The 14,696-nt window shown below is 38.4% G+C and overlaps 1 protein-coding gene across 1 annotated transcript; it reads right to left on the bottom strand.

The window, feature by feature from the left end:
• Positions 1-369: 369 nt before the first annotated feature.
• On the bottom strand, positions 370-2,851 carry LOC145786191 (uncharacterized). The gene is made up of 2 exons (XM_082597836.1): positions 2,223-2,851; positions 370-1,847 (listed from the first exon to the last, which is right to left on the bottom strand). The coding sequence occupies exons 1-2, from the start codon at positions 2,849-2,851 to the stop codon at positions 638-640; spliced, it is 1,839 nt and encodes a 612-aa protein (XP_082453962.1). The 3' UTR covers positions 370-637.
• Positions 2,852-14,696: the final 11,845 nt, after the last annotated feature.

The raw sequence follows: 14,696 nt of genomic DNA, 5'->3' as shown, positions 1-14,696 counted from the left end.
ACTGCAGGGCTGTAGGCTACTATCATTGTCGCCGTCGGAAACAAGTATCTTACTTTCATACTTGCTAAATGTTTCGAACAATTCAAGTAGCACAGTTTTAGTAATAGGTATAAGAAAAGTAAAGGTAGGCTACCACATTGTAGAATTACACTGACAACCTTACAGATGGAGTTTTCGATGCTAAGAGGCAAACCGTTTTGAAGTGATACTATGCTTCTAACACGTCATAGCTGCTGAAAACTGTCAAACGCAGACTCGCTTGATGTTATTCGTACAACAACTTTTCCATTCACCTAAAGAAGCTGCCTTTACAGTGCCGACAAATTCATATACAAATTATTATACAAGTTACCGATTCTGGCTGGTTTATTTACTTTTATCACATAAATGTTTGGAATGCGGTTGCAATACCTCAACAAAATTTCAACGAAAAATAACATGATTTAGCCTATTTCAACAACGCATGTGTGCTTGTCTCAATAAGTATATTACAATAAATTAAAAATTCTCGTTAAAACTGAAAAAGGATGATAGAAACATAAGTAGGCTAGGCCTAATGAAAAACATCCAGAAAAACTACCAAAGACACTGCTTGGCCATCAGCACAAAGAATAAGTTTCGCGACTATTCTCAATATTTACAATGGTGTGGTATCGTTGATTTCAATGTTTGCTCTCATGTTGATAACTCTTGTGGCTTCAGTTTCGCTAACTTGGCCATCACTGTCTTGAGAAAGACGTTGGCTGGTATGTCGACTTTCTGACAATCCCGTCCAGCGCCCACCTATCATCTTCCACAAACTATTTAGTTTCAAAGTATGTGCTAGTTGGAAATACATGTCAGCGGTTGCTCCTCGAAATTTTTCGTCTCTTGTCCCATATATAAAGCAATTCCACAAACTGTTACTCATCAGTAAAAGAAGAACTAGTGCCTCTACGGATGTGTAAGACACTGCTGAGTCTTGATTTAAGTTCACGGGATCGTTGTAAAAGATATTGGAAAGAAATAGTGGAATTAAAAGAACAATTACTGAAGGTAAAAGACAGAGAGTAAATACTCCTACCATTATTCCAAGTGTTTTAACCAACCGCATTTCAATGGCTCCTTGTCTCTTCCGCGGTTCCATTGTCGGTAATGCGTTGCATTCCCTAATATATTTTCTCGAAGTAAAAAACGTGGCAATAGAAATACTCCACATTATTAATAATGGAATAATGAAGGCAAAAGCATAAAGAATCACAACGGCATTTCCAGCTGAAGACACCAAGATGGATGCTACTAGACCGTATCTTAAATCGTGTACATAAAGAGGCAATGTTGCGAAGATCCACCCTCCAATCCAAATAAAAATAGCGACCACCTGTGCAATACGTTTTGCCGCTTTTTGTTGGTACTTTAAAGGTTTTGAAACTGCAGCAAAGCGATCTATGCCTGCAGCAACCAAAGTTAACACTGACACACATAAACTTAAAATAGTAAAAATTCCTACGGCGTTTAGATACGAACGAGAAAATCTGTTTCGAAATAAACCTCCTGTGCCACGCAATTCCACATTCTGAATGGAAGACAAATTTTCATCTTCTAACATGAAACCGGAAATGTTTCTCATCGCGCCAAGTTCGTGTGGGAGCACTGTTAATTTATATAAACTGCTTATGAAAGTGGGAAACACAATTACTCCTGCCAGGATGTCCGCTGCAGCTAATGATAATCTATACACTGCTTGGCCATTCCATAACAGAAAGCGATTAAACCCAAATACTGCGAGAATTGTTGCATTGCATACGACAACCGCAACTCCAAGAATGCCACAAACCACCATTATCGCAGTAATACTTGTCCGGCACCTGTAAATACAAAATGATGATTTGTTAGTCACCATAAGTTATTTGAAAAGTGAGAATGAGATCGTTAGCAGAGTTGATATCGAAAAAATTCCTTGTTACATTTTAGTCAAACAATAAAACCTTAAGACAGGAAACACAATATTCATATACCGGTAACACAAAAGTTTTAAACGCTAACGGCAGTTATTGGACATCAGTCATCACTAATCGTCAGCTACGCTACACAATCTCCAAGTGACCTTTGAGAAAAAAAGTGCAGGCCTATATCCTTGTAGGCTGAGATGTCCATATATTGTAATAAAATGATGGTCACGTCAATAATAGCTTCTTTGTTTAGTTTCCTACTGTACGATAATAATAAGAATTTGTTCTTACGATTGTGGCATGCATGTCCAAATTGAAATATCTTTTGATTCAACCACATTTTCATCAAATCCGCACCAAACGAAAGGGCAAAAAGGTAAAACTGCTCCAACCACCTCATGATAATGTCCATAACCACCGGAATCAATTTCATACATTGCCATTTGAACACAGGGTTCAATTAAATCTTCACCGTCAACTTGTAGTATGTCCAGGTTGCTGATAACTTCTTGCCAAGTGGATGTGTTAATGTTGGTCTTCCTTTGCTCTACCACCAACACTCTGATTTTGTCAAAGCATTCCTTTTCTAATTTTGTGTGATTGCAAAATCTATCGTACATCAATCTAGTGAAGTTATTGTAAGCAAACGTTGGAGATCGACATTCTTGGTCAAACTGTGAACAATTCCATCCTTTCAGAGATTCTAGCAATGTCGACAAGTATTGGGATCCTGAAGCCCAAACACGAGAAAAATGTTGGTATGTTGCATTGCAGCAGTGCAATTCTTTTTCGCGATTCCCCACCGTCAGTCCTGGCGCAAATTCACAGTATGTTGGAGATGATGCAGAACATTTTAATTCAATGAAGCAAATTGATAAAAACAGTAACAGCTTCACCGAAGAATATGCTGAATGTAACATTTTGAAAACTGCAACAGAGACTCAATGCAAGATTTTCTGAACAAAAAAATCAGCTATATTAGTTTGGTAACTATAGTGGAACCAAGTTTCTGGCCTACTAGATCACAAAAATGCCTAAGCAACGGTCCTGCGTAGGCTATTATTAGTTCAGAAGCGGACGTTTAAAAACTATACGTTTCAACAACTGACAATTTCAACAACGTTTAAGAACTGGACGTTTCAAAACTGAAGCTCAAGAACCGAAAAGTTAACACTGCAGCCACAGCTACTAGACTTGGCTTCATTTCCTTGTCTGGTATAAAAACAATTTTAAAAACACGAAATAAAAAAACTGCAAAAAAAAGCATTGAATTTTCTAAACAGGTTTCTCGAAACTTTGGGGTAGTTGTTTGCTTGTAGAAACGAAACTAAATTAGACAGAACAACAAATTAAATCGTCTGTCACATTGCGTCTATTCCTGTTGAAATGTGGCCTGCTCTAAAATTTAATGGTATAATTTCATCTCAATTTATCATCTCTTTTTGTGGACTAAAATAGCAGATAAAACCTTATGCGTATGTCCTTAAATTTGCTTTGACATATCTGATAATAGCATTAATTTCGTGCACACGTCATACAAGTTAAACTTACATGCAAGTACTGCATCACAGCAAAACGATTATATATCAAACCTAAACTGATAGGTTGGTACAATGTAGCGCCAGCGAATAGGCTACCGGAAGTGCGCATCAATGCGAAATAAGACTAAAATCTATCATGCAAAATTATCTTTGCCCTTTGCCGTTGGAACGAGATATATAAATAAACTACTTTCCAGCGGAAAACGTTGGAAATATTAATCACACATCGAAAATATTCTGTCTACTGTCGTCTTCGGATTATTGCTTTTCTCTGACTTGCTTTACTATAGTATTTTAAAGTAAGGTACGCGATTAATGCGATACGTAAATGCCTGCGGGTACTATACACACAACGAACATTTCATAAATACAACTTTGGTCAGGAAATTCCTAACTACCAGCTGTTATAACTTTTGCATTTATAATATTTTATCGAGCTAAAAAGCTGATTTAGTTTTGATTTTTTGTTTTATTCGATTCAAATAAAGAATAAAAAATACTGAATACGCTTTTCTTTGAAGTTTTTTTTTTCATTACGAGAGCTGTTGACTGGGTAACTACTGTATAGTGTATAGTCCACAAAATGTGATCACTGAGTAGCGTAGGCTACTGATCTTATAAGATAACACTTTGAAGGAATCAGTGTTATTACGACCTAGATCCTAACCAGTACTTGTCTTTACTTCATAGCCTATCTCCTCACATTGCTTGCAGACGTCAAATTAATGTACAAAAGAGTCATTTTGGTTGGCTGGTTTGGTTTTGAATCTTTATCCTCGGACTGACAAAGCCTTGATAGATTTTTTTCTGGTAGTTTTTGCATACTTCCAGAGGCTCTTGACGCAAGCCTGGTTACCGAGATTGACAGAGTGAAGTTTTTGATTGTTGAAGTCTTGTTGCTGGGGAATTATTCTATCTATTAGGGGTCGCTGAATGGAGAGCCGTCTTTAGAATGCATTGCTCAAGCGCACGCCCCGAGAGTCGAACCAGCGCGGCTGGATCTTAAAGTTTCTTTGTTCACGAAGTCACGCGCCAACCAACTGAGCTATCGAGGCGGACTGTCTTTACCTTCCTAGAAGCTTTTCAGCAAACGTTACTTTATTAAAACACCATTTCAACAAAGTTTTGCATTGTCGCACCAACAGTGAAATTAAATTGGGCGAGTTGGTTCCTTGACATCTGAGATGATTCCACAATCTGCTCTACACTATCTATAATATAAGGCTACACAATAGGCTATAATCTACACTGCTGACAACTTTTTCAATAAATGACTGAATAGCCCCCAAAATCTACGCCATGGCGTAGTGAATTGATTAATTTTCAGTTGTGCTACAAATAGCCAAAAGAAGGTCGTATTCCGTTTTAATCAGATATTTACCTAAAGATTAAAGCTAAGTTGTCTGTTCCTAACTATTTCTTAGCTACGCCATTGTTGTTAATTAATCATCCAGCATTGATTGAGGCGTATGAGTTGTTTCCTTTCCGTTTGTCTCCGAGCTGATATAGCATGACCAGCAGCACACGTTATGAAACATTTCACGAAGTTTTATAATTAAGTAGGCTATGAGATTGGACAAACTGTTACGTATCCTATCGATCAGCCAGACATTTCGCTCACAATTAACATTGCAAATGTGGTAGCCCACTAGCCCACACTGCTGAACGAAGGCCTTCCCTTTTCTTGCCAATTCGGTCGATCGTGTACTAGTTTGATGTTCCACATTCTTTGTCAATGTTGTCTCTCCATCTCGTTTTTGGCTTTCCTCGTTTGCGTTTGTTTTCCCAAAGTGTCCAAGTTGTTAATTTGTTATTCTATCTGTTGTCATGATCGTTGTAGTTTATTGACAGTTATCACAATATCTTGTAATTTTGTTTGATTTTGAATCAATTAATTCAGTATTTTTTTTTGTCTAACCACGTTAAACCCATCATAATTCGTTCATATGCTCTTTGCATTGACCTTTGAAAGACTTACATTAAGAGTTAACTTTTTTGTAAGGTTCCAATTTTCCGCGCCATATGTAACAGTCGGAATGTATTGGTCGTAGGCTACACTTGTTTTTTGAGAAAAAGGGAGAATTTTGACTTAAATACAGTATGAAGGCTTGCCAGTCAAGTGATATTCTTCTTGTTATTTTATTTTCTTTGCTAAAGTTGGTTGTAATTTTTGTCCAATGTAAAATATAAAGATCAAATCTTTCGATTGTTACATTTACAACATTACAAATAGTGCGCGTTTAAAATGCACAAAAGATAGGCTATGCTACAAGTTATTTTGTCTTTGATCTAACCGTATGGACAATCCAAATCATTTAAATTTTTATTTACATCAATGTTATTTGCAATAATACAATTACGCAAGATGGAATTAACTTGTAGGCTAAGCCTAAAAATTTAATTTTTCAACTACCAGTGAAACTATGCGACTACCGCAAACCCACAGTCGTTGATAATATTGTTTTTGGTCTGCTTCTTATAGCAGTTAGCACTGTACCGACTGCTGTCTTATATTCGTCACCAGCCAGTGCTTGATCTATGTATACAGAATGTTAGCTTAACCACTTCTGTCACAATGACATCTGCTTTAACATCACTTCTGTTACAGCACCATGAGCTAAGCTACTTAATTAGGCTACATTACAAGAAGAAAGGAAAAAAAATATAATTTAGCAGAAGACGTCCATACAAAGACAATTAATGGTGACGCACGAATATCTGTCTCGATGGGCACATTCTCCAGTGGAGCTAATGTGAAGGAACAAAGCGTGGTTGTTTCGAGCTTTCAACCCGTAAGACTTGTTTGGATAGACGATTGAAAATTCGATTGGAGTTGGTCGTTTGTCTCCAGTCTCATCTGGTTATAACCCAATGTTCCCAGCATTGCTGGTTTGCGCATACATTTCGTAGTCACGACGTCCTTTTGCTTTTGGTCACATCGATCCAGGCTAATGCCAGGAAGTTGAAGATTCCAATAAAGCTGACGAGAAGGCATGATAAGGCGATCGATTTCAGATTGAAGCATGTCATTAAATGTCATGTTAAAAAGCCAAACGAGAGTTTTCGACAGCAGCGCCACATTAAATCATAAGTTACGAAAAATATCACAGTTCCACAAGCCAAGAAGGTAGCCAGCAGCACAAAACTTCGAGGGGTGGGGGCAAATAAGCTTTTTTGCACATAGCCTGTGAGTGAGTTCGGTTTGTTTGGTTATCTTTATCCTGCATTGCGGGAAAGCGGACTTGAGCGCTATGCATCGGTGTACGCCGTCCAACATACACCTGACCCAAGCTGCAGCCGACGGCAATGTCTGTTTCCGGTTGTCTACTCTACTTATGACTTAAATTTGGTACTAATAGGCCTACTCGAAATCGATCACTGGGTAGAGGCAATTATCGTAAAGTTTCTTGCCCAGAGAAACAACAGCAAGTGCGGGTGGCTGGAGTCGAACATGCAGGCTCTCGACCAGGGGCGCCGGAAGCGGGGGGGCAGGGGGGGCGGATGCCCCCCTTGCCCTCAATTTTTCTGTGGATGGGGGGGCAGGGGGGGCAATGATGCCCTTTTAAGGTCATGTAAGCTACTGCACATTTTGCAATACGATATAACAATTTCAGCTATTAGCTTTTAGCTTAACTATAACAGGCCTCGAAATTCGTTTTTGTTGATGGGGGACAAACGTGTCCTGTCTGAGCAGCTATCTCGGCGGACAGATTAAGTCTCACGGCGGACACACCAGTTTTAACATCGATCATCATGCTTAATCACTTTATCTTGATAATTTTTCGCCATTCGAGAACTATAGCTACGGCTTAGAAGGCTTTTTTAAATTTCATCGAAGTCACTCTGAAAGGCTTTCATCAGACCAACGACGTGCGCTTGAAGAGTCAAAGCGCCGTGTAGCTGCTTAATACGCCGCATAACTAATTAACTTCCACCAAACGATGTCGTGTGGCTTCTTACTTCACTATGCTCTGGGCACGAGTCGGAAAACTTCTACACTAACGCAACTATTTTCGACTGTCCAAAGTTTCATTAGGCTTTTTTCTTCAGGTTTATTTTTGAGTGTCATGTGAGGGAAAGTGAATTTTCCCTGGGCGTTTTCTTTCATACTGTAGCCTAATACCAAAACTTAACAATTTTTGCTGCATCTTGCTGTAATATAGCCTACTCCTGTAACCAACCGTCACCTCCAAGATAACTCGGAGTCGGAGGTGACGGTTATCTCGGAGGTGACGAACCAACCTTGCCTTATCAATATTACTTGGAGATCAAAGCCAGACATTGTGACGTAAAACTTGTACTAAGTTGAGCGTGATTAGTGTAGAAGTACCAGTATTCCCATCGATTCTTAGCGAAGAATTCACCTTTGTTACGCTGATTCAATGTCATCAATCGTTGAAGCAACGTAAAAATCGAATGTTTTCCTTCTTGAATGGAAGCTAAGGGGTACAGTATTCACATTTTCTAAACGCGAGGGAAATTATATTCTCGCAAGAATCGTTTGTGCTATGCAATGACTATTTGTATCGCTAGTTCCTGTGTTACTCGGCGGACAAATATGACCGATCTTGATGGTATTTCCCGCGGACATCACATGTTACATGTCCGCCGTGAATTTCGAGGCCTGCTATAATCTTTCATTTCTGCCTCAAAATAATATTCACGACACAAAATTCTGCATCACAGTAAGTAATTAGCCTACATCATCATAACATAGCATGATGCCCTCTCGTGCCATTGTTCTTTGTATACCGGACACTTGTATCATTACTCGATGATGAGCTGATGGATGAGCATTATTGCTATATCTTATCTTAAAACTTAAAAAAAAGGCCTTTCAGCAATAAAAGAGCCCTTTTTTTATAATCCTGCCCCCCCAGTCAAAAACCGTTCCGGCGCCCCTGCTCTCGACTGCGAGCCCAACGCGCTAACCACTCGGCCACTGCTGCCGACTTATTACGATAGGACATACGATAGACATCGAAAACGGACCAACCTACAGGTGGTCTGGGAGACCTCTCCCAGAGAATTTAAAAAAATAGCCTACCTTAAAATTGCGCATTCTGAGAGTACGTTCAGCCTAAATCAATAGCAAAATTTTGTCAAATGATGGGGTAACAGAGTGTGAAACTTTGATTTAAAACATTTTGGAAGGGGGTAATTATCCCTCTAATTGAGGTAACCCTCCTGGCTGAGGATATCTGCTGTCAAAGTTTGTCAGATTTAGGAAAGCCACTTTTACTTGAGGTACAATTCCGGTCGAAAAATAGGCTACGCTGGGCCTGGGAAGGTCAATTCGGGATTGGTATCAATAATATTCTAGAGCTCCAAAACACAACACCGCTAAAAAAAATTAAATGACACTTCATACGTGATAGAGTGGGCTCTCAAGGAAGAAAAGACCAGCAAAAGCAGGATTTTTCCGAAGTAAAGCAAACTTTCTGAAATTGTAGCCTAACTAATTCTATTTTATTCAGCCGATAAAAATATCATTTAAAAGTAGCCTGACTCTTGTACTTCTTGTTAACTCTCTTTCAGCTATAGACAGGGATCTTTCTCCGTGTCCTGTGAAAGTTAAAATTGTGTCTCGGAAAGACACTTAATTGAAGACATTCCTTAAGTGCATACAATTTTAAAACGGAAATTTACTTGTGAAAATAAAGACATGAATATGTGAAATAAATACAAAATCCTTTAGTTGAATAAGAAAATTCTTTAAATGAAGAAATAAAATGGAAACTTTCCAGCTGCCACTTGATTTGTGATGTCACTATAGAAACGATGCACTTCAAAGGTTTTTATCTACAGTAAATCAAAGGATGATCACAGAAACCTGAGAGCAGGCAAGAAAATCTGAATAATTGAAGAAACTTAAGCTATTTGATTAGAGCTAAATTTATTTTATTTATTTATTTGCATCAGACTCAAGATGGTCCATATTACACAATCACACATAGCCAAGAAAGTAGAAACAAAGCAGATACTCAACTCCGAAGAGCTGAGTCGTAATGAACCAAATACAAAGATTGATAATAACAGTCTGTTCACATTAGTTCATAAATCCATTGATTGGAAGACAAGTTACATTGGGTTATAAACTGATATAATCTTTTGCGAATGAGAGCTTGAAAGGTTGTGGTATTGTTATCAACGAATGCAGAGGTGATGCTGCATCGTCTCTGCAGATTAAACAACATTCTGTAACAGTTATTGTATCCAACACGTAAGCGATTATTACTGGATGAAAGATAGTTGCACCATAGTTGACAGGCATATAAAGGCATACAATAGGAACGAAACAACACATTTTTAACAGCAACCGAACATTTGGAAAACCTTGCTTTTAACATGTGAATAGAATGAAAGTTTGATGGATGAGGTAAATTTAAAAAGGTTATTAAACAGCTGAAATCATACCTAGCAACTAGTTAATTGCTTGTCAGTGCAGGTGATGGAGCAAATAGCCAACTAGGCTACTGTAGATCATTTGGTAAAAATGATGTAGGCTACTTTAGCTGCTCAAATTATTTGCAATTTATTCTTGCATTTTAGCTCCCCAAATTAGTAATCGGAAATTCACAGCAGGTAATTGTCAGCAACAGCAGCTAAGAAATGGAAGAACATGTCATCGTTCCTGAATTTGTTGCAGAACATGAATTCGTAAATGTATGACGTGAATGAAAGTAGAACACATGAAGGTGTTACTGATCAATCCCCGTTTAGATAGCCAACATATGCAAGTGCCCGTATCACCAATCTCGGCCAGCAGCGACGACATAGGCTACTATACTTTTTCACTCATTGACACATTCCCACAATTGCGCTTGGCGTGACAATGGTTGTCGGAGCCAGCAATCTTCCAGCCATTGCAATGTTGGAAATTACCTTTTTATGTATATAATTATAAGAATTACATTTACGTTTCTGTGGAAAATACACATTATTATTCAGTAAGAAATAGTTTAAAATAATTTGGGAAGCTAAAGTGCAGGATATGCAGTTAAACAAAGTTTGCAAATAATTTGCGCAGCTAAAGTGCAGTTTTACCCATCATTTTTGTTTGTTTGTTTATCTTTATCCTGCATATTGGGAAAGCGGACTTGAGCGCTATGCATCGGTGTACGCCTTCCGACATACACCTGACCCACGCTGCAGCCGACGGCAATGTCTGTTTCCGGTTGTCTACTCTACTTATGACTTAAATTTGGTACTACCCATTACTCGAAATCAATCATTAGGTAGAGGCAATTATCGTAAAGTTTCTTGCCCAGAGAAACAACAGCAAGTGCGGGTGGCTGGAGTCGAACATGCACGCTCTCGACTGCGAGCCCAACGCGCTAACCACTCGGCCACTGCTGCCGACTATTTTTGGTTGTTCCATGTTATTTACTCGCAAGAGAATAACAGGCCTCCACAAACTTCATAATCTGATGAAAAATTGGCTCCAAATTCTTCCATTCAACTGATCACAAACTTTCTGCTTCATACAAATAGTGATGAATTACAATAATTTCGCCCCGAAAGCCAGTTGGTTAGCGTGTGACTCCGTGAAGATAGAAGCTTCAAGATCAAGCGGGGCTGGTTTGACACTCGGGGTGTGCGCTTCAGCAACACATTTTAAGGATTGCTCTCCATTCAGCGCGACATAATGGATGGAATAATTCCCCAGCAACAACACTTCAACAACTGGAAAACTTTGTTTTGTTGATCTCGGTAACAGGTCCTGCGTCAGAAGCCTCTACAAGTATGCAAAACTTCCAAGAATAACCTATCAAGGCTTTGTCAGTCCTAGGATAAAAATTCAAAACCAAACCTATTCTTTGGAGTTGATGTTTAACCATCCTACTTTAGAGATCTTTAGGCTAGATTGAGCAACATAATTGTGGCAATGTGGCACGAATCAACAAAATCTGTTTGCTGGACTCAAGGTTATCTGAAGAAGGGGATACGAAAGCTTACATCAAATGCTTATTCTAATGAGACTAGAAGGGCAGTAGTTGGTTCCTTGTTAAACATGCAGTTCTTTTTAACCGATTAAAAGCCGCCACAAGTTCCCGTTGCTTTTTTTAGGAAATATTTTAGCCACAAAGTTGTATTGCCATAACTTTTGAATTAGTTTAAAAAAAATTGATCATTTTTGCTTTTTTGATGCATTTTTTTGTTTGCCTTTTAAAAGGACACCGGCCACATAGTCAAATGTAAATCTGGCGATACCTTAAGATAAGAAGGTGTTTGTTTCGATAGAAATTTGTCAGATCTTTCTTGAAGGACGTTTCAAAGTTATTGTATGAACATATTATATTCACGGTAACCATCGGCGTAGCTAGTGGGGGGGTGTCCCCCCAGTTGGCAGTCTCCCCCCCGGTCGGAAGCTTGTGGCAGTAGAATATTTTTAAACGTAAACGAAAAAGCATAGTCAAAATCTTTTTTGAAATGGATTTGGCTCGAATTCTATTTGCTGGTTCCTACTTCACGCGTTCAGGGGTGCAAAATCATGGTCCGCCGCGGGCGGCACAAACCATACCGATACGCCACTGACAGTCGTCGGCTCCAGCTCGTGACCGAGCATTGGTTTTGTCATCAAATCGAATTTGGCTTTGAATGGTGATGTCATATATGGCTTTGGAGGCCAGTGTATGATGGAAAAGACGTGGGCAAAAGTCACATTGTATGGGGGTAAAGATTGTATGGAGGGAGGGACGTGGTAGTTTTAACTTTTCTAGTGTTCGTTTTTCTTGGGCTTTTTGTATCCTTTTTTTTCGAAAATTTCCGTGCCTTCCTTAGATCTTTTTCTCCAGAGTAATCTGTCACTAGCAAGGTTTTCCTATGAATTCAGATCAATGTTTGCATGGTTGAGGGATACTTTCAGCTGATCTTTGTATCTCATTATTGGTCTTCTGAAGGGGGGGTTTCCTGTCACTAGTTGTCTCTCCTCGTTGTTCCTTCTCATGACATGTCCTGTCCACCGAAGGCAGTGTTGCAATATGGTGGCTTCTGAACTGGGCAACCTAGCACGATCAAGGATTGCATCTTTGGTGAGACAATCTTCCCAACGAGTGCCTAGCATTTGACCCAGTTTCCTCTGCTGAGAATTTTCAAGACGATTGATGTAACGGCGGTATAATGTCCAGGTTTCACAAGCATCGAGAAGAGTGGATAGAACGACTGCCCGGAGGACCATAATTTTTGTGCGGATAAATATAGCATGGTTGTTGAAAACACGATGGTTAAGTCTTCCATAGGCACAATGTGCTGCTTTTACACGATGTTCAATATTCTTTGACAGTGTTACAAACAACCAAAAAAATGTGGCCATGTGGCCGGTGTCCTTTTAAAAGGCAACAATAAATATAAAGCAAAATAAACAAATAAAAGAAGCAAAACCTTACACAAATTAGAGTGTAGTAGGAAGCACAATATTACAGAGTGTCAAACTATGAAGAAACATAATTCATATCTATTACCAATAGGCAATAAAACATGCATGTTCCTCCTCACTTCACTTTATCGGGCTCTTCTCATTTTTCAACAATTTTCAAACTTTCACAAAATTCAGAAAAAGTACGTTATTTGCAAATATTTATCAACACCTTCCAAAACAGACCCTAAACAACTACTAGCAAGTCCAAAATGATTCAATCAAAATAAGATGATGCAATACTGATGCATTCAAAACAATGTCCTTTTAACAGGACACCGGCCATGAATGGGTTAAAATTGCAGAGAGGTTTGTAGTGCAGGTGGCACAAACAGTCGAACACGGTCAGCAAATGTTATGTAGAGCATATTTAGGGAATACTTGTTTGGAAAGACAGTTGAAAAGTTACCAGTAAGTTGTTTTTCTTAACAAAGTTTTTACAGTAGGCTAGGTGTAAAGCAAGTACTATACGGGTTGTTAAATTAACAAGTAATTATGAGCATTCAGTGAATATCCATGCCTGATGAAAAAAAGCAATGCAGGTTATCATAACAAGGTTTATTAAGTTACTATCGGTGCCAATTATCATTTTATGATAAAGCAAAGCCATTCTGTTGTCAGATGTAATAAAAGCATTTGCATCCCCTTCTTTAGACATCCCTGGCAGGACTTTGCTATACTGCAGTACCTGAGATCTAAATAGCGTGAGGATTTGTCTCTTTGAGTAAATGAACATTGAGTTCTCCAATGGTTTGGTTTGGTTTTGAATCTCTATATTCGGATTGATAAAGCCTTGATAGTTTATTCTTGGTAGTTTTGCCTGATCCGTAGTTTTCCGATTTTGAAACCAGAGCCTCTCCCACAGCAAGACCACAGAGCAGAGGAAGCATTTCAACAACTCGTAAGGTACTATAAGAGTTCACATTTACTCAATTTAAATTTTTTATGAAAGTATTAGGTGGTGCGTAAATGCTTACTTCACGTTTGGTTTTAGTTTTGAATCTTTATCCTCGGACTGACAAAGCCTTGATAGGTTATTTCTAGTTTCACATACTTGTAGAGGCTCTTTGATGCAGGGCTGGTTACCGAGATTGGCAGAGTGAAGTTTTCCGATTGTTGAAGTGTTGTTGCTGGGAATTTATCCATTCACTAGGTGTGTTTGTTTGTTTTTTCTGTATTATTAATCCAATTATATATTGTATCCAGTAAAACATCCCATGTGGGGGCACCTTGACTTAGATAACCGCGTGGTTTTTTCGGTGCCTCCATGGTGTAGTTTCCATATAAAAAAAGCTATTTGTTATATCTCTTGATGTGTACTTTGAAAATGAATGTGGAGCTATGCCAAAAATAAACTTGATTGATTGATTGGTTTCGCATACTTGCAGAGTCAGTTACGGAGATTGACAGAGTTAGGTCTCCGATTGTTTAGCTCTAAAAAGATGCCTATATATATACTTAGTAAGTAAAATTCTATTTTAAAGTGATCTTGATCTGATTGTTCTTCAAGGCCAAAATCACACACAAAAAAGTGGTCTTAGATCAAGATCACTATTTAAAGTAAAAGTGATTTTTAAGATTAAGATCATGTTCACTTCTGCAAACAGTTAAAACAGTCAGGATTTCAGTTCAATCATTGCCAGCTTCTTAGTCAACCTTCCAAAGCTTATGTTTTGTCATTTGCATTATCTCAATAAAGTAAACAATTTTAGGAAAGTTTTTTCTTGTAATTATCAGCTGTGTGTAGTACATGTGCATTTTAAATTAATTTACTTTTGTTTTATGTGAAAAACGTAAGCAGTTTTT

Source organism: Aplidium turbinatum, chromosome 17 (genome assembly GCF_918807975.1).
Source record: "Aplidium turbinatum chromosome 17, kaAplTurb1.1, whole genome shotgun sequence".
In the NCBI taxonomy this organism is placed as follows: Eukaryota; Metazoa; Chordata; class Ascidiacea; order Aplousobranchia; family Polyclinidae; genus Aplidium; species Aplidium turbinatum.
This window is presented reverse-complemented; position numbering and strand designations above follow the sequence as displayed.

Bases quoted from the DNA above. Each gene is read 5' to 3' on its own strand.
- LOC145786191 (XM_082597836.1), bottom strand. From the start codon at position 2,851: ATGTTACATTCAGCATATTCTTCGGTGAAGCTGTTACTGTTTTTATCA. The intron at 1,848-2,222 runs GTAAGAACAAAT...TTGTATTTACAG, and splicing joins TGGACATGCATGCCACAATC to GTGCCGGACAAGTATTACTG.